At 30.7% G+C, this 25546-nt stretch overlaps 1 protein-coding gene across 1 annotated transcript; it reads left to right on the top strand.

Moving 5' to 3' along the window:
• Positions 1–285: 285 nt before the first annotated feature.
• Positions 286–25079, top strand: LOC118201185 (astacin-like metalloprotease toxin 5). Its single transcript, XM_035373235.2, has 6 exons — positions 286–437; positions 4871–4932; positions 9256–9334; positions 15335–15449; positions 19211–19389; positions 24793–25079. Exons 1-6 carry the CDS (start codon positions 368–370, stop codon positions 25047–25049), a joined length of 762 nt encoding a protein of 253 aa, XP_035229126.1. The 5' UTR covers positions 286–367; the 3' UTR covers positions 25050–25079.
• Positions 25080–25546: the final 467 nt, after the last annotated feature.

Genomic DNA, 25546 nt, shown 5'->3' with positions numbered 1-25546 from the left:
CCTAACTTCCGTCTTTTATTCTGATAACTAACAGGGCAATGGACTATTAGGATAATAGGACAATGAAATAAACGTTAGGTCGATAAATGAAAATTTTAATAGAAATAAATACTTGAGTTTTCCTAAGATTTATCTATCCCAAGTATTTGCATTATAGATATTAACCCAGTTCCTTTTTTTTTTTTTTTTTTTTGTTCGAGATATTTTAATACTATTTAAAGTTCATATCCCTTATCATTTTATTTACCTCCAATAAAAGAGATAATGTTGATCTAGTATGGAGGCGTTCCCAGGAATTTTTGCATAAATTGTCCATGTATTTGATCCAGTTGCCCAGTTGAATTCGTAAATCAGGTCAACTGACATAATGCTGCAGAAGGCTTTTATTTTGTTTTCCCTGATATGCATTTCAAGTGGAAATGGCTTTGAAGATGACGGCAAGTAACTTGTAAAATCTTCCTGATGCAAATTATATTTTATTTAATGCATGATAATTGCAATTATGGTTTTCCTCTTTAGGAGACACTGGTTACGATAACTTTACTTTATTTCAATTTTTCTCAAGAACTGTTTACTAATGTGCAAGTGTTTTCTACCACAGATTAAACTTTTCATTTCTTATTATGGCATTTGATATATATCATAAATATGACATATAGTATTTGATAGATTTCATATTAATTTTATTAATTATCGCTAATATAAATATAAATTAAATATTATGAATTTATATTGGCTAAAGAGCACAAATATTATCATAATATACATATATGTGTGTAAAGAAAAATAATAAGAAAAACTTTAAAATTAGTGAATTTTAAAATTTAATTAAAAGGTAAAAAAGTAAAATCCTGCACAATTCCTGCAAAATGATATTTTATTTAACAAAGTTATAGAGAATAATAATAGAGGAAATAATAATAGCAGAATAGAGGGAATAATAAAGGGAATTATCTCTTAGGAAATTCGAAGTGAAATTTAGAATGCAAATGTGCACTATATTGGTAAAAATAATTGGCAATTTAGAAAGCTAATGTCCACTATTATAGTAATAAATTACAAGTAAATAGTAATTGGAATATCAATAAAAATGTAAAAGAGAAGAATAAGACAAGAAAATGTCCATAGAAAGATCCCGACTTATCAAGGGGAATTGGGATCTCTTCATACAGCCATCAGCAATTCATGAAAAGCGTGTTTTATCATCTTGCATAACTGAACAAATCCCTTTTCCATTTTACATTTCTATTAAAATTTAGAGTATCCGAATTACATCTTATCGATTCAGGTATGCGAGATAATGCTCCGACGCCCGGGCAGACTATTGGTTACCACAAAATTAAAAAATAAACAAAGCAGTCATACAGAATAATACTTAAAACTAAAAATAGGGAAAAGGGAATAAAAAAAGAAAAACTGATATAAAACGCAAATGCAAAAAATGAAATAAACTAATTTTATAGAGTTTAATTACAATGTATACATATCTTCAAATATGTCAGACAGCCTTTCTTATCCTCTCTAGGCTTTAAGATAAGCTTAGAGCATTGCCCGTTAATTTAAATATTAGATGAGATATTTAACTCCAGCTTCTTAAGATAATTATTAATAAAATTTGCAAGTGTGTTATTTTCTTTTAAGTTCTTGTGTCAGTAAAATAATCTCTTCCTTTAAGTCATCAACTTCTGAGCATACTTTTTTAAATCTATTAATTTGATTGAGTATTGTGTTACGATAACTGTCCTAAGATATTGGATTTCCAGTTGATAGCTTTAATTGTAGAAAAATTAACTATTCGTCTATTCGTCTTCTTAAAGTTTAATTATAAAACAATTAAACTTTTTTGACTAAAGTTTAATTGTTTTATAATTAATTATATGGAGATCGAGATAGTCTTTTTCTTTTGATTATTATAGGTCTTATTAATTTTTAAGCAAGGAGAACAGATTTGGAATTTTTCTATTGCATCATAGCTATCAAATATTATAATATCATCCATATAACTGCAGGTGTTTGCAAAAAGATTTAAATTTGTTTGGTCGAGAGACTGCTGAAACTTAAATTTAGTAAATAAGTAAAGGCGAAAAGTTGTTTCGAGAATTTCGTGCCCATAGGAATACTAATTATTTATTTTAAAATGATGTTATTAAATTTAATATAGTTGTTAAAAATGTGCATTTGAGGTAAATTATCGTTTATCTATTGTTATTATTGAAAGTATATCTGGAAATACGTTCGGAAGGTGTAAGAGACTATTGTAAATTTCTTGTAAAGGAAGTGTAGTATACTAATTCTCAGAATCATAGCAGTTAATTTAACCTCTAGTTCTTTAATAGTAGAAAAGTGATTGTTAAGCTGTTGCTAATGCTCCAACACAAATTGTGTTCTTTTCTAGCAGATTTAAACGTCAAGTCATTAACATTTCTTTATTATTTGCAAAGGCAGATTACAGAACAAGAAACAAGAAAAGGTAAACAGAACAAGAAAAGGTGAAAAAAAAAGCACCAAAACTAAAAAAGGAAGTCCACAGTATAATCTATAAATCTATTTTGTGTCTCGCCTACCAATGTCTCTCCCAGAGTGATCCAGCACTAAGTGCAGGGCAACGACTTAGAAATGAAGCATCCATTTCCTCATGAAGGTTGCACAATTTACAAATTGGGAGTTGGGAAAATGTTCGTTCGATACATATATTTTAACAGGCAAACATGCTCAGTAATAACATGTAATAACATAAAAGATAGCAACAGATGTCTTTCTGAGTCATAAAAAAGTGTCAAAATTTCTGTTTATCCATACTTTATGGCTGTTCCTTTCACATGCCTAGTTTTTACATCACTTAGCCTTATTTCTACGCTACCAGGATGCACTGCTAGGGTAGATCTACATTGCATTCCTAACCTTTTTAAGTTGTTGTGCAAATAAGGAGTCAATGTTCTTTTTATAATTTTTAGCTCCATTGGCCAAATATCGGAATTTAAATGATGTTTTATGGAATTTAGGAAGAACATAAAGGTCAGAAAATTTATTGTATTCATTGCGAACTAAAATTTGAAGTTTGCGGTGAAAAGCTTTAATCCTGTTTATACATATATGCACATACACAAACAAGTACCAAATGAGGAGGTTATGTTAATTTAGTCACCAGACAATCGGTCATGAGCTAGCGGTAGCCTTGTGGTAAGCCTTTGGAAATTCGCGTAAGAATTCCCTTTAAGTAATATTAAAATCAATGAAAAAATACATAATTAACAGTTTATAACCGCAATAGGTAACTTTTGTAAGCGTTATGATATACTCAAAGAAACAAGAAAATGTAGAATTTATTCTCTTTTACTTTTACACCTCGAAGGAGGTATATTGTTTTCGCTAAGATATAAAATAGCGTCCTGGTAAAATAGAATCCGTAAACGAGAGATCCTAGGAAAAAGGGGAAGAAATCTTGAAGCACCAGTTTTCCTACTTACGTCTTGGTAAGTGCTACTATTGAGCGAAACATAAGATCTTTAATTTATTTTCCACATGCCATCTCTCATAGCCGATTCGCACAGTGCTGTTATTTAACAAGAAAAGAAAAAAAAGATTCAGCCAGACACGAAGTATATACGGGGTTTTTAGCAAACTGGCAATATTCTCTGAATTTATACGTATAAATGGAAGTGATTGATATCATCATATCATCATAAATAATCATAAATCATCATAAACATCATAAAATGAAACAAATAAACTTAATCATAAACATCATAAAATGAATGCTGTAAGAATAATTGTGTCAATAATAAAATATTCTATAATTTTACGAAGTGCTTTTTTTAAAAAGCTATCGTGAAAGTGTATTATCACTATACATGATTAAAACGTTGGAAGCAATTTTCGCGGTTTTGTTGTGGGAAAGAAAATATTATTTGATTTAGAACACAATACTGAGCTTTACAGATGCACTGTTACCAGATAATCCATGCTACAGAGGTTACGAGGTTACACTACTACCAGATACTGCTTACCAGATACATAATGCAAATAAAGACTTTAAAAAGTTAATTTTGTTTCTTTTGACTTTAATGTAGTAAAATCAGCAATTCTCCTTTGTGCCCCCTCCAAGGATGTATTATATACATTATCGAAACATATGTAAAATCGCGAATTTCAATTGCTGTTTGTAAAACTTAGCTCATTGTGAAGGAAACGAGAGATTTTATTGAGTTCTAAAAAGTCGGATTATTGGTGCCCAGTTTTTGGTTTATCTCTTACCTCATTTGCAAAACTGTTGGGGATATTGAGAGGTTCTGTGCTTAAAATGGTATCACACAATACCGGCAAAGCAATGTCTTCAAGTTACAGTTTTGAAATAAGGGAAGACCACTTACTGGCAAGTCCTATAGGATGTGAAAAGGATTACGTAGCCGATTCGAACCTACGAGAAAGGTATAACTGCTGAATTACCTTTTTTACAACATCTACACAACGCAATTTTGATCAAGTACAAATAGCATAGAAAACTAATAGTACAAATGGTATTGCATAAGCATAATATCTAAAGCAGAGCTTCTGCCTTAAATATTATGTGATGGATAATTGATTATTATAATGGGTTTATTGTCTTTTGCAGAACAAAATCTGAAACATTTCACTGTTACTATTGGAAAATCACAAATGAAATAAAGAAGCACCGATATAACTCGTATAATATATTTGTTTTCGTAATACTATGTTTATTTATTATTTCTTCGGATGTAAATGAGTAAGTATTATAAGAAGAAACTAATATTTAAATGATGTTTTATGAAATTTAAATAAATAAAGTTAATATATAAAGTTAATATAAAGTTAATATATGCTGATGGTCTTCTTTTTCTCATTTACATAGATGATTCGGTAATGGAAAATCCTAATTTGATTGATGGAGATATAATACCTGAAGATGACAATGTACGTTGCAATTATTATTTTTCTCTTTCAATTCATTTAGTATAATTATTGTTTATTACATGTGTTTTTCTTTTTTTCTACCTTTATTTTAATTTTATAATCTTTAAACAGTGTCTAGCAAGCTTGCTTTATTCTCTCCCATTGATTTCAAAAGCACAATTGCTCACTCCATACGATTACACAACATAATCAGAGAGACAGTTGGAGACAAACATAAAATAATGGCATAAGCATAGCTTGTCCTGATTTATTTCACTAAAATTATCTGAGTTGAATGCAGCTGCATGTACCTTTTATCTGACTTTATTCATTTGCATGTATTATCATATTTAAAAATTCATGCAGTAAGTGATGCGCATTCGGATACCTACTTTATGAGACCTGTTATTAAAGCTGAATTGAAAAGCCCTCTAAAGTGGTAAGTACTTGATTGTATAATTGGTAGTCTGTACGTGGTGGAAGGTTAGTCACAAGATGTTAAAAAATGTTTCTTTTTATAAAGATTTAATTGTGTTATTATTTTATAAAATTTAAGTCCACTAAAATTTATTGCTGAAATTTTACCAGGAGCAGTATATCTTTTATTTTTGTATTTTATTAAAGTATATAGATAATAAAAGTTACAGTCCTTCTTTTTTAAAAATCTGATATTTTTTATATATTAAAATGGATTATTTATTACATACTTATAAAGTAATTCGTTGAGCGTCAATAACTCACCAATATTAACACTCGAATTATTTACTGGTTGGCAGTTAAGAATGATTGTATTACATTAAAAGATCGTATATACTTTTTTCATTTATCCACGTCAGTTAAATATATATATAAATTTATCTTGTTTGCCATTGATTCCTGTTCACCATATGAGTAAAATATTTCATTTATATTTCGCGTATTTTCAGTTATACGTTGTGTTTTCCTTTGACTCCTCCTTGGTGTTCCTTTTTGAAACATGAATAGCTTCGCTCGAAGACATTTATTTCGGTAGCATTTTCAAATTGGATATATAAATACAAGAACGGATGAAGCCGTGTTATATATGAGACTGGTACAGCAGTAATAATCTAATAGGTGAAACCAAAGGAGGCACAAAGGGAAGTAATATCTTCTGATCAAAATATTTTCCTGCTGGAAGATGCTTCATTCCTATCTCATTCCAAAAATACGCTTTAATTCAACTGCTATTTGTTTTTACTCTCTTTATAAAACTTCACGCTCTGTTAAAATGGACAGAAAAGGAAAGGCCTTCTCATTGAAAGACATAACTGATATTTGAAAAAGAATTCGACATTAATATGGATTGACAAAATTACAATTGTCGCATAAGTTACACAGTGCTGTATGAGCCCGAAAGCAATTGTTTCTGGCAGAAGATAAATAAAAGAAACTCAGAACTTATAGAAAGATCAATCTTCTAAAATTTTGGATGTCCAAAGTTCGAAAAAAGTGATTTCCAAAACCTGAAGAGATTTTGCTAAAATTTCTCACCCAGAGTCGTGCATTAAGTATTCCAATGAATGAGTTTGCTGCAGTGAAGAGATCAAAATAAATAGTATTTCCATTGAATGTGAAAACTCTTAGCATTTCAACTCAAAGGCTGCATAAATTTTAATAGCACCTTAGAATCACGTAAACATATCATAAGCACTTTTAACGTAGATATGGTGGACCTCTTATTTCATCTCGTTTAACACATTTCATCTTCTTTCATCTCATTCTCATATCATCTCATACAAGAATCCTAGCATTTATAGACGATCATGGTAATAGAGAGAAAACAAGTAAAAACTATTTCAATATTTTATTATGTACGAATGCTAATTAAATGGAAAATATAGTACTTATTACAGGCAAGTCACAAAAACCAAGATGTTTTCAAAGTTGTTAAGCCTTACTTTATTATGCTATGTAGCTATTACAAAAAGGGAATGACCATGTAAATCTTCATAGAATGGCTCAAGAAAATGGGAAACGGGATGACAAAGCAAACCGCAGATTTTTGCACTATTCTCAGCAAAGATTTGTTTCCTTAATATATATATATATATTAAAACATTAAATTTTACATACATATTTGAAATGTTTCTCTTTTCACCAAACTGTACAAGTGCATCACAATTTTCAGATAGAGGCATTTGGTTACTATGAAGAATAAGATAAGCGTGCTTGAAGTGATAAATCGCACTTAAATAAAATCAGAAGCAATCAAAACTTTTTTCACAAAAAGGAGTTTTTTCAGCGCTAGAATTAAGAGACAATATTTATGGAAAAATAATAAATTATCTGCGTAGATGATGATAACTCAAATATTATCATAGCAGACATTACTTTATTTATGTAAACTGCGATGCTGATCTAATAAATTTTGCGTAGCCGAAGAAGTGCTCGGAAATAGATTTTCACATGTGCATTAGTAACAGAGATAAAGAAGGAAGTGAAGAATTAATCCAACATCTTTTCAAAAAACAATTCGTTGCGTTAACATGTTTGGAAATTCCTTCATTCGGTTAAGGTTCAACGTCAAACATAACGCCTAACAACCTTAGAGGAATATTTTCTTATCTGCAACTTTGACAAAATCTTTTTGGGAAAAATGTAGGTCAAGAACAGCAATAAAATAAAAGTTATCGCGTCCTCATTTTTATGAATAGTGTATTATTTGTATAGTTTTAATTGCCTTATATGTGTGTATTATTTATATTCTTTCAGTTATGATTTCTCTATTTAAATGTTTTGATTTTTATGCTTCCTCTCCTGGTTTTAATGATTTCTCTTCTTATAATGATTATTTTAATATTTTTTAAATGTGTTACATGTTTTCAGTTTTTAAAAGTTCTTAATTTTCGAATTAACTAATTTTACTCTTCTTCGAAATGCTATATTACAACTAGGAAGAATCCGATTCACTAATGAATCGAATAATACTTTAAATTAAAACAACCAACCAATGTACTTATGTGCCATACTACGTTCAGCCCTTGTTTTCGATCCCCAATGATCTGTCTCGATTGATATTTTTGATGTGTTAATACTGATGTTAATTCCCGTCGAGCGCACTGAGAGAACTAAACGTTTTTGACAGTTCATTGTTGATGTTAACTCATCAAGCGCACTGAGAGAACTAAAATGTTTGATCACTTAATGATTTCACTCAGATTTTGTTTTAAACTTTCATTTTCGAAAACAATAGTGGTAAATATAAACACTGATCAGCTGAAGGCGTCTGTACTGATTTAAAATAAAAATGTCAAATTATTCTCATTTTCTTACAAAAATATGCATATTTTTCAAACACAGTCTTTTTCATTTATTTATTTCTAATTTTTATTTCCTTTTATGTTTGGGATATTTATTGTAATCTCAAATGGTATCGAGCTTACAATCCTTTCTAACAACTCAAAATGACAAAAATAGCAAACACATACACAAGGGGAAAAAAAAAAAAAACTTTTTAAAATAAAATATATTATTGAGGGTTTTATTCTTTTTTTTTTTTTTTTATTAAATAAGAAAGTACGTAATTGTTATTTTTTATTATCGCCAACTTCAGCTACCCGTCCATGCCATACATATTTTGTTTTCTTCTCTAATTTTTCTCTTTACTGAATTATATTAAAGAAGATCCTTATGTCATAGCTAACGCTACGAATAATAACAACGATAGATTATAACTAAAATAACTAAAGTAGAAAAATCACACCATAAAACTCAATTCATCTCATAGTATCTTAAAACTAACACCAAAACAATTCACAGAATGCAAATCGTAAAATTAGATCATAATAATAAGGTTTATAACATCCTATTTATTGTATCGTGGAACCTTAATATTCATAGTTTTAAAAATTAAAAAAGACATATTATCTATTTTCCAAAATGAAAATTTTAAAATTTATGATTCCATTTCAAATGGCTTTACAAATCGTTGCCATCCACAGTTTCAAAACAAAGAATTATGAAATTAAGCATTCTGATGTTTTCCGATTTATTAGTATATTTGTGTATTAACTGTTTATATTAACTTGAATAAACATCAAAGAAAAGCAAAAATTAAATAGAAAGTTGAAATCTTTTTTTGCAATTCCAAGTAACAATTTGTACGGATAAAAAAGTAAGTCAACACTTAAACACTCTGTAAACGCGAATATTGATCAGCTGACCACGGCTACGGCACACACATTTGCCTTTTCCTAATGTACGAGATGAAGTTTTCAGACAGCAAATCCTTGCTTTCCTCCAGGACAGGCAGTGTTTCGCCTGACCGCACATTCAGTACTATACATATAGTTAATTGCTCTAACATTTTATTTTCTTGCACAGGATAACCGCAACGCCATAGTGGGAGAGACAAAACTATGGTCGATGGGCAGAATACCTTACGTCATCAGTTCCAATCTCAGTAAGTACAAAGCATGTATGAATGTTTAACATGAGCTAGTTTTCTGTAGAAAGTACTCCATAAAGGCATTATTCTCCTTATAAGATGGTTCTCATATAGTTCTCCGCCGCTAAGCAAAACAAACAACACGCTGAGTTTTTAAGTAGCATTAAAATAATATTATACAATAACTATTCAGTGAAAAAATTACTTTCATTACTTTACAAATACATCTATGAAAATTTAGTAGTTCTTTATAAGTATATTCTTTATGCTTTTAATCCTTATTAGACAGAGCAGGTTTCTTAACATTAGATGTTATCGTCATCAGATCAGATCAGTTCAGTTCATCAGATCAGTTCTTAACATCTTGATGCACAATCCAACGGATATAACTGTCCTCTTTTAAAATTTCGTTCTACCCTTTTCAAACTTTTTATGAGAATATCTTTTACAATTTTTCCCAATTATATTACATACACAGCAAAGACAGAAATAAAGCGATCCTGCAGGTTCTTCTAAACGCAAACTGATCCTCACCTGTCCTGCTCTCGTGTGTGCCATGACACACACATCCAGCCGACGGCAGCATACATGCTATAAATTCGTATGACGAAGAAAGGGTTTACTGTATTTGTAAATTAAGGAAATTCTCTGGGAAAATATATTCAGGTACACTTCAATCTCAGACTTCGTAAAGAATTCTGAAGCTCTGAGAAGTACCGCTTAGGCAGTCAAACCCCAGAATAATACCTAAGTATCACAATATAGGGTACACTACGTTAGTGTGTCACTCAAAGTCTTGCATTTTTTTAATTTTCCTTCATTTAATTCGAAAATATAGTTACTTTACAGTTAGTTAGAAAGAGTAAAAAAAAATTAGTTAAGAAATGATGAGTCGAATAGGAAAGCTGAATGGACGAGAAGATAATACTTTCATCAAAGTGATAAAAACAAATATGCGTTATTTCAAGTACTGAAGAATAGAAAAGTAAGTGTAAATGAAAAATAGTTGTTCACGTAATATAAAAAAAATCTTGTACCAATAAAATTAAGGTATGTAAAGAACAAAGAAGCAATCCGAAGTAAATGTTGCCATTCTGAAAGTACAAGATATTTATCTTTTTCGCTCTCATACATATCGGATTTTCACAGTGTTCCTATTCGACAAAGCATAGGTTCAATTCCAGTCAGTCTGTTGTTAATTAAAACGTCTACTTCAGTGCATTGCCACAGCGCGAAACAAAAACTTTTCGTATATGTATGCTTCACGCGTTTTCGCATGTAGCTGGCTATCATTGAGTTGCCATTTGGCAGAGAAACAGATCTTTATTTTACTTTTCAAATTTAATTAATCCTTTTCACTGAAGTAGACGGTTTACAAGCAGCGATTTAAAAGATAAACGCACATATTAATAATTTAAATCTTTCTTTTGCATTTTTTAGTGAAATATCTAATTAAAATGTATTTGATTTATAGTACAGTTAACTAAAAATGTTTATTAACACTTACAGTTTTGTTGTTATTAATTAAAGATGTCACGTTACTAGACCTGCCTCTAAGTTAAGTTTATAGAAAATTTTGACACACGCAGTGCGCCATTTTATCAGTTAGCTTTGTCTGGGTTTCTAATGCACTGTAAGTGCGCATACACGAGGATCTTAGAATATTTTAACTGATAAAAAGTGAATTATTTTTTAAAAGCAAATATATAATGTTATGAAAAAATTATATTTGTTGATAAAATATTGATCTAATTATTTATTAATTAGTAAGCCCCCGATTATCTAATGAATTGAATAATGCTTTAAATTAAAATTGCTTTTTCTCTTCACCCTTCTATTTTCTTCCTTACTTTTTCCTCTTGGCCTTTCTGAATCATATTAACCAACATGTTGATGTCGCTGCTAACGCTAAGAATAATATAACTATCAGTAATAACTAATGTAAGTAATAATTAAAGTAGGCAACTTATGCCTCTAAACTCATTAATCTCATTATAGCGAAAAACTAACATCAAAATGCAAACTTCTTTATATGTACTAAAATTCGAGATCATAACTTTAAGGCTTATAACATCCTACGGATTGTATTGTTGGTCTCTTAAAATTCCCAATGTTAAACATATAAAAATAATATTTTACCTGTTTTTCAAAATAAAAGTATTAAAACTTAGGATTCCATTTTAAAAGGCTTTACAAATCGTTTCCATCCACAGATTCAAAACAAAGAATTATTAAATTAAACATTTTGATGTTTTCCAATTTTTCAGATAGTGAGTAGTATTTTGTGTATTTTAACAGTTTGCATGAACTTTGTGAATAAACATAAGAGAAGTAAAAAAAAAAAGGGACCTTTTTTCCAACTTCAAATTTTACAGGTCAAAATATCTGTAGCAAAATATTTTACTTTCATCAATTTACATCTCAAATATGAATAGTACAGTGAATATGAAAAACAATGTGTGGCAACACTTAACGCTCTATAAACTAATCAGCTGACTCCGGCCATGGTCCACACATTCGCCTTTTCTGTTATAAGATTATTAATACAAATTTTCATTTTCATTATGACTAAAATATTAAAACACACTCATCAAGAAACACATATACTTATTAGCCTGAAAAAATATCTTAATTATTATGAGAATACTTCTGTAACAATCCAGCTATAAGCCGTTAGTTACAACTTTTTATTCCAGAGGCAACACGTCCTATTGATCGGATGCAATTAACACTATATGATGTAACATCTTTCTAACATAAATTGTAACATCTCTCCTTTTATGATGAAGAATCATAAAATGAATTCTTTTAACTGAGAGGATTGTTTTACAGTTCTGCCACTCTTTGTTGCATAGGTAGTTAGTTACCTGATAACTTCGACGCATTATTGTGTAACTTGATTGGCATTTCTTGAATTAAAGAAATTTTTCTATGTCACCCCCGATAAGATAATTCTGTATATCAAAATACATTGAAAAACCAAAGCCATTAACGCTAAAAATGGTTTTAGTGTAAGTATTCTAGCTTTGATAGGTAATAACAAATTACCCGATAGATGCAGAATTTGAAGGAACTTCATATAGGTCGTGATTAAAATGTAATAAGTGTAACACTTAAACTTCTTCAAATGTAATTAAACGACATTTTCAACAGTTATACCATGTGTAACTTGCATTATTTAACCCAAAACTCTTTTCAGAATTGTATGTAGCATTTTAGTACTTTTACGAATGAATAAAATTTATTACTTTATGTTATTGAATAAATTATTATTAGGTAACATTTGTTTTGTCGAACTGTTACGTTTTTCTCAGATGAAATGATTTTCGTTTTACTATACTTTCTTTTCCTGTTTTCCCATAAGTATGATATTGCAGTTCTATATTTTTTAACAATTTGCGATGGATTTCAATAATTAACTCTTAATAGTACATTTTATCCTCCATTAAAGTATGGCCGTATGGTCTTTCCTTGTCTTGCCTATCATGACAAAATTTAACTGTCTCTCTATTTGTTAAACTCTAAAATCCGTTAATTACAATTTACTGCTGCTGAAGCAGCACTCTGTAATATTAACCGTGTACAGTTAAGAAAATATATAACATTCTTCTCTTCTATTTTTTTAATTGTCTTAAACATATTCACAAATTCTGGAATAACTAAGCGATTTACTTCTAGTTAATATTAATTGCCTAGCAAAAAATGACGTCTTTGCCAATTTATGTTGTAGAAAGTGTAGCATAAAATCTTTTTTTTTCTCTCCCCTCTCCCCTCTCCCCTTTTCGTATTGATGTTTCACAATTTTAATTTTTCGAAGTTTTTTATGCTAAACTCTTCTTTGAAAAATTTGATCGTGAAGTCAGAACCTTTTTCTTTTATTACAGCCCAGATTAAATTATGATGACAAAATACATTTATAGCTCTAATGCATAAAGAACTGAGAAATAATGTAGTGTGCGATCTACCTTTTTTAAGAATATGCATAACTGGAAGAATTGCTTTTAAAATGCTCCAAAATAATTTTACAGAGAACTTTTACTTTATTTTAATGATCCATGCTCTATTTTCTGAACATCAGCCCTTTTTTTATAATATTATAAGTTTTAAATGAATCTAAGTCCAGGCTTTTTTGAATAATCATACTGAGTTAAAAATATAGTGGTTGAATGTTTAGTCAAGGTAGTCAGTCTACTTAAAAAAAACCATTAAATTCCAAAAATTACTTATTTTTTAAATTACCAATTTATCTTTTGGAAAATATTTTAGAAAAAATCGCAGTAGTTACTAATCTCAATCCAGTTCCAACAATAACTCTGAAACCAACTAAATAAAAAGAAAAAAGAACTAGATAGCATACTACATCATTAATAAAAACTGTATATCATTTTATACTGTATCATTTAGATCCTTTTCTTTATTTGCCTTATTCGCAAAATCTTGAAATAAAATTCTGAGTTATTTCTACTAAACCAATGTTTTGGGTAAATTTACCTAAATGCGTATTTGCGAGGACAGAACAAAATCTGATAGTGATATTTTCAAAATTTGATGCATAATTCTTTTTAGTTAATAATGAAGAGATTTGTGTGTGTGTGTGAATTTTTTTGTAATATCCTACATTAACGATAAAAGTATTAATCGCAAAACTTCAGTCTATCTTCACAGAACAAATCGTAAAATAATCTTCCAACTAAGTTTGATCTGAATTACTAACTCAATTTTTAAGCTTTCGATTTTGGTAAAAAACAAAATCGATTGATGGCCTGCTAACAGTGACGGATTTAAAAACTCAAATTCAAAACAACGCAAGGCGAAAATATCGCGGTACAAAACATCGTGGGAGAAAAGAAAGCAAAGAGAAAACGTCGCAGTTCTAAAAACATCGTGGTCTAAAATAAAGCGGCTCAAAAACTTCGCAGTTTAAAAACATCGTCGTCGAAAATATTGTGGTAAAAAATAAAATACCTGCAAATCATCGCATGACGATAATATCGCACACATGCGCTTTCAGGTTTTAAATTTGTAAATGCATGTTCGTTTACGATTTTTCGGCTGTAACCATAGAAACTACGTGTATAAAAGTTTTCAAATTGAATGACTGATTTCTCTTCCTTTAACGACATAAATTAGCTATGAAATAACCCTTTGGTAGTTTCTGAAGTCTTTAATTTCCTTCTTTTATATTCCCTAATTTTTTTAGAATTTTTTAAATGTCTGAAGGTTAAGATTATTTTATTCCCTTTATATGTCTACTATATTCCTAATATTCTTCGAATATGTCTTCAATATCTTTCAGGGGATTTTGCTGGGATTTATTTGATTAATAAGTTCTTACAATTTTATTTTATCAGCTACTCACTTATTATTATGCCCCATTTTTACCTTCGCCAAATGACCGGCAATCCTAACTATAATAACGAACATTCCGTCCGTTATGAGAATTGTCACCTTTTTGTTGTTTGAGCAGAGTTGCCATTTTGGCGCTGTCGATTGACAAGAAGGTTCATTGTGCGATTTAAATAACAGGAAGATGAGGATTGTAATAATAAGAACTTCCAAATTATGTTTTAAAATTATATTTTTAAGTTAATTCCAATTTTTAGAACTTGAAAATACGTGTGGGATTATACTTTACTATTTACCTTCTTTTTACATATTTAACCAAGCATGCTTGCACATATTTGTACATTTAAATCTTTAATAACCCATAACAACAATTTATTTGCGTATTTTTTAGCTATCACTTAATCTAGATTCACTTTTTTTTATTCCAGATCTACTTTTTTTAAAGAAACTTTTGCTTATATTTATTTTTGCTTGCTTTTATTTAATATGGCTAAGTTTGTGAAACACTGTAAACATAATTTTAATAAATATTAAGGTGAAGGACCAATGAATAGTACTTTAAAAACTTTTAATTTCTAGGAATATTGAAATTAGGAGCAGCCTTAAATACTTTTTTGATATGATTTAGTAAAATTCTGCAACTAACATATTACCTTATATTTTTCGCAGCTGATCAGATACCGCTAATAAAGCAAGCCATGGAGAACATTCAAAATAATACTTGTATTCAGTTTGTTCCCAGAACTATTGAAATGGACTACATTAATATTGAAACTGGCGATGGGTAAGAAAAAGTTATATTTTGTTTCAAACTTTATCATGCATATAGTATTTTAAGATGTTAGCCTAGCTTAGGCATTCTATAATGTTAAAAATAAAAAAAAATCCTTTAGTATGTTTTTGAATTACAAATATTTATAATAATTTAACTACAAGTTTTATTTCTTTGGAAATACTTATATTTTTAACAGATCTAGGTGAAAGCTAGGCCACCACATCTGTAATACCATAGGTGCTGTATTCCTAACAAGAGCTTGGTTTTAAACAATCTAATTGTTTAATTGGATTCATATTCAACTGGATTAAATAGTTTGGTTCTTTTTTCTCCTGAAAGCAATGGCATTATAACGATGTACATGAAAGTATTTTTAGCTTCAAAATACTGCAAAGCTCAATCGTTCTTCGATAGATTAAATTGTTTTGTAGCTATACATGGACATAAAATACTTTTTATATATTCTAGCGAACTTACTCTTCAACAAATTGAAATGAAACTTGAAATGCAAAAGTTGTAAGGTATGCGCTCAAGAATGATGTGAATAGCAATATTTGAACTCTTACGATTATAGTTACAACCCATGTTCTCATATCATAATAGAATCGGCATAGTCAAAAACTATAAACAGCGTTGAAATGATGCCTGTAGCATTGTGCATATATTAAGAACAGCACAAGTGCATTCAATAGAGAAAACGTTTGGGATTGACAACTGAGGATCAAGAAAAAATATGCAACATTGTGAACTTAATAATTTGCACGATGCAGTGATTCTAACTGTTACTAGTACACAACTCATTTGAATTGTCTGAGTGCTGCCTGTGATTTCCTTGAATTGCATGAATAATGCCAGTGGAGGATTTTGCGTTTTTGATATGTACGCGCAATTATGTTACGCCCTGTATGTGAGTAGTGTCTTGCAATTCAATTTCTTTCCGATTCGTTAAACCATGTGGTCGCTAATGACTCCATTATAAGAGAAGTTACACTTATTTCATGATCATCTGGTCTGTGGATGCCTAATAACTGATTACCTTTTGCGATATGTTTTGACTAAGTACGACTAAATTTGACTAACTATTCATTAATATATCTTCACGCTGATATTTGATTATGCTGTCAATTAGTTACAGGCAAAAATTAGCAACATTTTATAGTAACAGAAAAAATTAGTCGTTTGGTAAAACTGAGTTAATTTACACTTTTGTTTTAAAGAAATTAAACGCCTACATTTTATAAATGGTTGCCATTTTTTTCCCTTTTAATCAATCTTAGAGAAAGAAATTATAAATGAAACATATCTGCATGTAAAGATGATTTACTGTCGCAGCTTCAAATTATTTTAAATTACAATTTTTAGTTTTTTTAATGTGTCTGACGATAAACTTTCTGTAAAAATATATATTATTTATGCCAAGGAATTTGTTATGGTTATGATAGTTTATATGAAAATTCTTAAGAATGATTTTGCGACCTTCTCAGACATGGAAACATACAGATATTTAAATATTGGTAGAAATTCAGCTTTCTTTTTATTTATAGCTTTTGTTAGTGTTTTGTGTGTTAAGATATTACCTCTTTAACACCAACAGTAAACATTCATGTGCTTTCAGATTTGTAGTTACTTTCTTCGAAAATTAATTTTGTGTTTTTTAAGGAACAAAAAAACCCTGCGCCGGTTTGCTAGATGTTAGAGATTACTACAGTTAAAGCGAAATTGGCTGTCATTTTGACAAAAAGACGTCATTTAAATTAAGAAAGAAAGAAATAAGCATTGGAAAAAAATTCTGTAAATTTTAAGATTTAAATAGATATTTCCAGCAAAATGGCGCAGAATGATACTTTCTCTTTGAAGAAAACTGATCCATCCTAGACTTCCTTAAATGCATATCAACTTGCTATGAAGCTAATAGCAGTCTAGAGTTGAATTCGTTATTTTTCAATACTTTGATTAATTTATTAGCTATTTAAATAAAAATTTAAATGACTTAATTTGCGTAAGATATAATTGTATTTTATTTTAAAATTCAAAATGGCTTCTTTATCTCCTATTGACACTTAAATTTTTCAGCTTTAATATTCCTCACAGCTAGAAGGAAACGGCAGGATAAAATAATTTTAAAAAAGATTGTATTTAGCTTATCATCGCAGTAATTAATCTTTTTATATCTTCATTCCATGTTTACAAATTTCTTGCTAGTGTTGTACTGTGTGCTGATGTACAGTCGAGGAAAGTTTAACTCCATCAGAATTACGAATCTTCTTCTTGAAAACTCAGATACAACGAAAACAAAACAGGTCATCTGCGTTTTGTAGAGCGAAAGAGGAAATGAAGAGAATGAAGCACGAAATTTAAGGTACAGAACCACTCGCGGTAATTCCCGCTAAAATAGCAAAGCTTCATGACGTCATTTTTCACCGTCGCTGCGAGTAAGAAATGCAGATTTCCAACAATAATTTTTAGCAGTGCTCTAAACATGAATTAAATAATAAACAACAAAGGTGTTTGGTTGATTTGTAGTTTATATAGCAAAGCACTCAACGATTTTTATATTAGACAGGATGCCTTTGGTGCGATTTCTAAGGAACGCTGCCTCGTATTCATTTTATATATATTTAGTATGAATATGAGGCAACTTTTCTTTGAAAGTGCTCATTATATTGTTACGTTATTTTCTTCCTTCACGTTTGTACGGGTTTCGTGTGGATTTGGAGTGAATAACGACAACAGCACTTGATGGAATATCGAAACACACTTTATTTAGCCAATATTAATCAGCACAGCTCCAAAATCACGTTTCACACTCGTCGAAGAACTACTATAAACACACTGACACAATCAGAGACACAGCCTTCACACTATCAGGCTATAACGGTCGAGACAGCTTCGCTGCAAAGCACCAAAGTACAGCTCCCGACTCTGCTCGGTCATTCTCGGAACTCCACGTACTCTCGAGACTCTCCACGCTACAATTCGCGATGCACTCGACGACACACAGAGCACAGCTCCCGACTCTTCGGTTCAGTCGTTCCCGGAGCTCAACACATTCTCTCAACGATGCACTAACCGCGATACACTAGGAGATTCTTTCGGTGCACTCGACGACTCACTCGGCATTCGCTGACCGACTGTCAACTCGATCGACTCCACACGGACTAACTGACTCGACACTAACGAGACGCACACTCTCTCTGCGTACCAGCAGGGTTTATATAGCTTTTGGCTTGTGTTCGAGAACATTCGGGACTAACCCGGTAAGAATTTGTTCCAGGAGGTTCTCCATCCGTCCATGGCATATCGCCAAATGGACGATTTCTTGCTAAATGTGGCAACCCTACCTTCCCTTGCCATTTAATGGCAACCCTAAAAACTGCTTTACGGGGAAGCTACCTTACCGCGCCTGGACATTTCGGAAAAATATTCACTATAAAGGAAAATGAATAAAGGATAAATAACTGATAGGAGTCAAATTATTACGAACGACTAGCTTTAGTTACTCCTTTGCCGGTTGGCATGCTGCAAAATCATACTAAATATTAGAGTTGAGAAACAAATTCTAGCATTACAATAATTAATACTTGAATACTATGTACATGAATAAAATGATGACTTGAAGAAAACAAGAATAAATATTTTGCTTTAACTAGATTGCAGTATAGTTTAATAATACTGCAATATAATTTTAAAATGGATTAATCTTTTGTGTGATGAATATTAATACTTTTTAATGATTCAAACTTAAAATTAATTGCCTTTTCCTGTCCTAGATGTAGTGCGAAAGTAGGAAAAGGTAGTGGAGGAATTCGTAAAGTAACTCTCGGAGATGGTTGCTATAAAATAGGCAGTGTCATTCACGAACTAACACATGCGATTGGATTTTACCATGAACAAAGTCGTTCCGATAGAGATGACTACATCAACATTCACTGGGAGAACGTCAAGCCAGGTAAGTGAAATTCATTATCTATAACATAAAATTATTTCCAGTGCTAAGTAAACTTTTTTTTTTTTCAAAATTTGTTTGCAAAATAAACACTTCTACAACATTTTAAATAGTGCATTTAGATGGTGGATTTCCCATATAAAATTTCTTTCAATGTCGAAAACTGAGATGCATTTCGTCTCTCAATGACCATGCAGCATATAACATTCATTGCTCTTTTACAGTGAAAATTCGTCAAATATCTATAAGTCTTGTTTGGTTTGTTTTTGGTTTACTGACGTAAGGTCCTACTTAGGACATGTTGTGTTAAATACGGAATTATACAGCAATAGGAAATACGCATTACTTCATTCAATAAAAAAAAATAAATAAATAAAATAAAATTATAGCAGTAAACAAATGAAAGCATTCAGCGTAAAAACTAGCACGAACAAGATTATGCCAGACTACAGTTTCATTAAACTCTGTCCAGCTTTATTAAACCGCTGTTGTTACACAGCAGAAGTTTCAGCCCTCTTTAGAAGTCTTTATCGAAAGAAAAATTATAAAGGCTCATAACAGAATTTTCCACGCATCTAACAGGAACAGAGTAAAAGCTGCACCACTGACAAAGTTGTTAAGCAGGAAGTTTCAGATGATTCTAAAAAAAATTAAAAGGCGAAAGATTCAGCTGTCAAAGTTAAAAAAAGAATGCTAGTTACGAATAAAGCCAAAATAAAAAAGTTCTGAAATTTTAAATTCATTACAATAAGATGAATAATCACTTTAAAATTTACAGTGTCGAAAATGGAGGAAGGTGTTTCGATGTTCCTTCATTACTTTTAACGCAACATTTTAACTTTTACAATTTTGAAAAAATAATAATAATAATAATTAATTAAATGAAATAAAAAAAAGCTCGTTGTTCTTCGGCGTTCAAACCATGATTTTATACTGAGGTACATATCAATATACCATTCAAAATGTATTCCATTAATTACAATAATGATGCAAATAATTATAAAAATTAGAAGCTAGATATATATTATAAATCATATTTATTAGAAATTATGTCAATTTTTTTGTCTCATAGCATAACCTTAAAGCCATGAAAGAAAAGCACATGACTAATCTATAAATGTTGTCGAAATCAAAACAGAAGTAAAATTTGTTTTTCATCAAATCAAACACTTTATATTTAAATATATTTTATAAAATAATACTTCAATATTAAATTTAATAGAAAAAATTTAACCTAACATTAATTTTTAAAGGTAGAAGTTTGTTTGAAAACAAAGAATGAAACCTGGTTCTCTGCAAAACATAGGTCTCTAAAGTTGCGTTCAAACGACAGTATAAAGAGCATAAGTATAGCTGCGTTGCCAACAACCAGTTTGTGCTACGTCACAGTCACAAAATCTGGTTTAGGGCTCTTGGGATAAAGTTCGAAGTTTTCAAATTTATGCCGACTTGGGATAAGCTTCGACCAATCAGAGCGAATGCCCGAAACCGGAATGGGAAAAGAGAGCAGGAAATCTGTAGACATATCCAACGCATGCACACATTTAGTTTCTCTAAGTGGATGCGGCTTAGGCCTTGTGTCACAGTGTGAACGAACCTCCCGCATTTTATTCCTTGCAGCTATGCTTCTGTGACATTTATGCCGCCGTCTGAACGCAGCCGCAATAACGCAATTAGCTTTAGCGCCCACTGGTGAGCGCCGCTAAAGAAATTTCGGAACGAGGAAGCATTGCTAAATTTTGGTTACGTAACTACTTTTTAAACATACGCTAAAGCATTTATCCAATTATTCAAACATTACAGGCATGTATCTTAACAAGAATAACACAAAAATAGAAACCTTGCAGAGTCATGAATTTTTTTTTTTTTTTTTTAATCAGAAATTTGCAATCCTGTACTGGAGCCTGGACCCCTCGAAAACGCTCTTAGTGTGCTATCGCTATACCACGAAAGCATACTGGAAGGAGGAAGAAAATATCTTATAATATCATACATATTAAACCATTTTATGTGTTAAATTCGTTTCGTACTGAAAAGAAAGTTACATTGAAGGAATCGGACTTTAGAAATGAGGCAATAAGTCAAAATGGATTGTAAAACTGCGATGTAAAATTCTTTTGCCATTTTGTTTAGATCTGTGGTGTTGCGGGTGTGAGAATCTATCTTAACTAGATATCTACAAGTTTTCAATCAATTTTCACGTGCCCAATATTTGCTGGCCTGAAAAAACTAGGTAGTACATTGCGTTTTAAAAAAAGTAATAAAATACTTCACTTACCCGTAAACATGTCAAAAGGTCTTCAGAGAACAACGTGTCTGCTTAAGCTAACTTTATTGAATTAATTATTCATATTTAATCTGGGTTAGATATTCAATTTGCTAGCATATCACACAAATACAAGACACTGGAAATAGATGAACACTAAAAACACAAGAACATAAATACGGAAAAACGACAAGAATGACAAGACGGCGCCGTTTGTTGAAGATAGAACATGAATTTTAAATCTATTGACATCGTGCACTTTGCTTGCTGGAAATATTCGTACGTTAATCACACATATTGCAGATGGAGCTTTACATACGTGCAGACATTTCTTTTACACACATTCTTCTGTTCATCACAAGATGGCTAAACACGAGGAGATGAACTGATGACAAAAATGGTAACAGATTATTGATGCGAAAAACACATTAACACGTTACTTCTATGCAGGTTACATTATCATGATTTTCCAATATGTATTAATTTTCCACCCAGTCATTTTCAGCTAATTTGTGCAAATTTTAGGCAACTCCTTCTTTTCCAATCGTCCCTGATGAATGCGCTGCGTGGTGTGAGAAATTTCCATTTTCACAATATCTAAGACAGTACGAGTCGACAATCTTAAAAAAACATTTCTCTAAAAAGAAGAATGTCCGAAATGGATAACTCTTGTATGCTTTTCTGTAATCATTTGCTTAGTTAACTGCAATGATTTCATTTACAAATAAGTTTTTAAAACGTGTATTTGATTAGATAAATAATTAGACTGAAATTTGCTCTCTATATCTGATAAATCATTGGAAAGAAAGTTATCAAACCTAATTATTTGATTCTGTTATTTAAATCCAAATGACTTACACCGTATCAGTTTTATTAAACTTTAGTCTTCTTTACTGCTAAGTTATGAATCTAAAAAGTTTACAAAATTTATTTAATGACTTGTTCTCTAATCCTAAAGTTTCAACAGCAGGCGAGCGGATAACGCATTGCATGAAAACAAAGCTTACAGATTTAGAACAACAAATGATAGTTAAAACATGCAGCTTTCAAACAACAAACCTCTGATTACAAATAACTTTAGGGACTATATATATCAGAGAAAATTATTCCATTTCTACTTTTATTCACTGCAGACAAAATCAGCATCAATATAGAGTTTACCCAGTGTTCGAATCGAGCTTGTAAGCAGGATAGTGGACTCCGTTAACAATATTGTTGCGTTTTTTGCACGGATTCGTGGATTTTGATTGATTAACGACAACACTTCATGAAGAATGAAAACACAATTTATAAACCTGTATTACTCAGGGCAGCTCCAAAAACACGTTTACAGTCGTCGAAAAACTATGACAAACAAGCTAAACAATCAGCAACACAGGCTTCAGGCTATAATGATGGAGACAGCTTCGCGACAAAGCACTAGAGTACAGCTCCCGACTCGGTTCAGTCGATCACGGAACTCTACGTATTTTCGAGATTCTCCAAGCTGCAAATCGCGATGCACTCGACGATAAGGACTGAAGTACAGCTCCTGACTCGTTCTATCGTTCTCGGAGCTCAACACACTCAAGATAAAACTCGACGAGGCATTAACTCGCGATCAGCTCTAGAGACTGACGAACAACTCGCTGCTAGACTACGAGACACTCACTCACTAACTATTACCTGACTCACTCGTTAAATTCTCACTCACTCGCTAGATTCTCACTCACTCGACTGACTCTGACTGACTGCGTATCAGCAGGGTTTATATAGCTTTTGGTTTGCGTTCGAGAATATTTTGGTCCAAACCGGTAAGAATTCTTTCTATAAGGTTCTCCATCCGTCTCTGGCATATCGTCAACTTAAATGACTCTCGCTAAATATGGTAACACTGTCTTCCCTTACCATTTTTTGGAAACCCTAAACCAGCCTTGCGGGGAAGCCATCTTACCGCAACTGGACATTCCGTAACAATATATCTCTTCAGCGGCTCGTTTTTTTATTTTTAATCGCATGTTTTATCGTATAAATCTGCATTTTGTTCTTACCTTGTTTCCTTCAATTTCATACCTATTCTGGTTTGCATAAAATGATATACCGTATGTCCTTTGCGTTTACGAGACTGAATTAAAGTTTAGGTGTATAAAATAATTTTTATTCCTCTTAAGTACATTATTACGTACTGTTATTCCTCATTGTTGGCATATTTTTGTTTATTTAGCTCTGAAAATGAGGATTTAAATATTTTATCTTTAATTAGTTTTTGAATTTATAATTATGCAATGACAGAAGAGAAGTTTCTACGCTACAAATGGCAGCATAAATCACATATTCAGAATTAATTTCCATTGTTCAAATTTTTTAAAAAACGATAATCTATTTACTGAGCTGTAATTAACTAGTATAAACTAAATTTTAATCTAAATTTGTATGTAAATGTATATATGAATGTAAATAAATTTGTATATAACATGTACTAAATTTGTATGTAAATAAGAGCCGTAACTGATCTTCAATATATTCTGTGAATTTCTGAAATCGAAATATCAATATTTTGATGACTTAAATTGTCACAGAAGATACAGAGTAATTTACTGCTATTAAATTATGTCCCAACCATTATCTCTAGCAATATAATAATATAATATTGCAATATAATAATATAATATATAATGAAACATTGCCTTGAAAATTAATGAAATGTCAAACTGTTGAATTTTGACCATTTTTAAAACTATACGCCATTTGTTCATTATATAATTAATGTCTTTACTTCAGCATGGTACGGAAAATTTAATTTTAATATAACATTAAAAAAGATTTTGCTCAAACTGTTTTCCTTCATTAAGTTAAATTTTATCTCAATACTTTTGTTAATGAGTAAATTCTGAAAACTAAAATCACGTTTTAAATAACAACTGCAACAGTCCAGGACTTCCTAAATTTCGTGTATAAGGTTAAAGATTACAAATAAAAATTTACTTTCGGTTGCATTACAGTTCATAATCTAATTCAAAAAGTATTATGAGAAATTTATGTTTATAAAAAACACCTAATGAGCTTTATATTACAAAATTACATTTCAGCTCTTTTAAAGACAGTTGGAATTAAAAATTTAAAACTTGATATCATAAAATTAAATGCAATTTTTGTTCCAGGGAGAGAAAATAATTTCGAGAAGCTGAAACCCCAGCAAAATATTCTTCTGGGGCCATACGATTACGGCTCCATTATGCATTATGGACCTTTAACTTTCAGCAAAGATAAGAAGAGGGGGCTCAAGACAATGAGTCCTAAGAAAGAAGGTGTTATTCTGGAGTCACCAAAAAAGAAAACGCTGAATGTCAATGACATTAAAAAAATAAACAAGCTTTATAAATGTTCGTCTGAAAACATAGATGAATTGATAATTTAATTTTAATAAAATAGTTTTTGTGATTATAAATCTTTTTGTAGTAATTCATAACTATCTTAAATTTACACAAAGATTGTATGAATGTAGATGCATGCAAATGTTATGACTATAAATGAGAAGTGAGACATTTTTCTATCCACATTATTATTAATGATGCTTTCTAAATTTCTAAACATTAAATTTTATTTAATGTTTGTTAAATTCTTTTAATACAGTCAACCTCCCCTTAATTATTAAATAATTTATGAAAATTATTCATGTAAGCTTTACTTTGGTATGATAATAATATGTTTTAGAATAAACAAATAATGTATCTATTTTTGCACCGACTTCATTAAAATTATTAATACTATCACAGTAAAACGCTCTAATGTCCTTTCAGAATTGCAGTTTTAGACCCATTCTAAATAGGCCAATGGGAACCAGGCACATTTAGAGCAAATGTTCATAAAGTTCAGAGTCCGAAATTAAAAAGTGCTATTACCATTCTTTAGCAT

Source organism: Stegodyphus dumicola, chromosome 1 (genome assembly GCF_044657685.1).
Source record: "Stegodyphus dumicola isolate Sdum_Otavi_A_Nest chromosome 1, ASM4465768v1".
NCBI classification, from domain to species: Eukaryota; Metazoa; Arthropoda; class Arachnida; order Araneae; family Eresidae; genus Stegodyphus; species Stegodyphus dumicola.
Note: the sequence above shows the minus strand (reverse complement) of the source record. Positions and strands in the feature narration are given on the sequence as shown.

Coding starts and splice junctions, on each gene's coding strand:
- LOC118201185 (XM_035373235.2), top strand. CDS start 368: ATGCTGCAGAAGGCTTTTATTTTGTTTTCCCTGATATGCATTTCAAGT. Junction 9,335..15,334: donor CGTCATCAGTTCCAATCTCA/GTAAGTACAAAG, acceptor TATTTTTCGCAG/CTGATCAGATACCGCTAATA. Junction 19,390..24,792: donor CTGGGAGAACGTCAAGCCAG/GTAAGTGAAATT, acceptor TTTTTGTTCCAG/GGAGAGAAAATAATTTCGAG.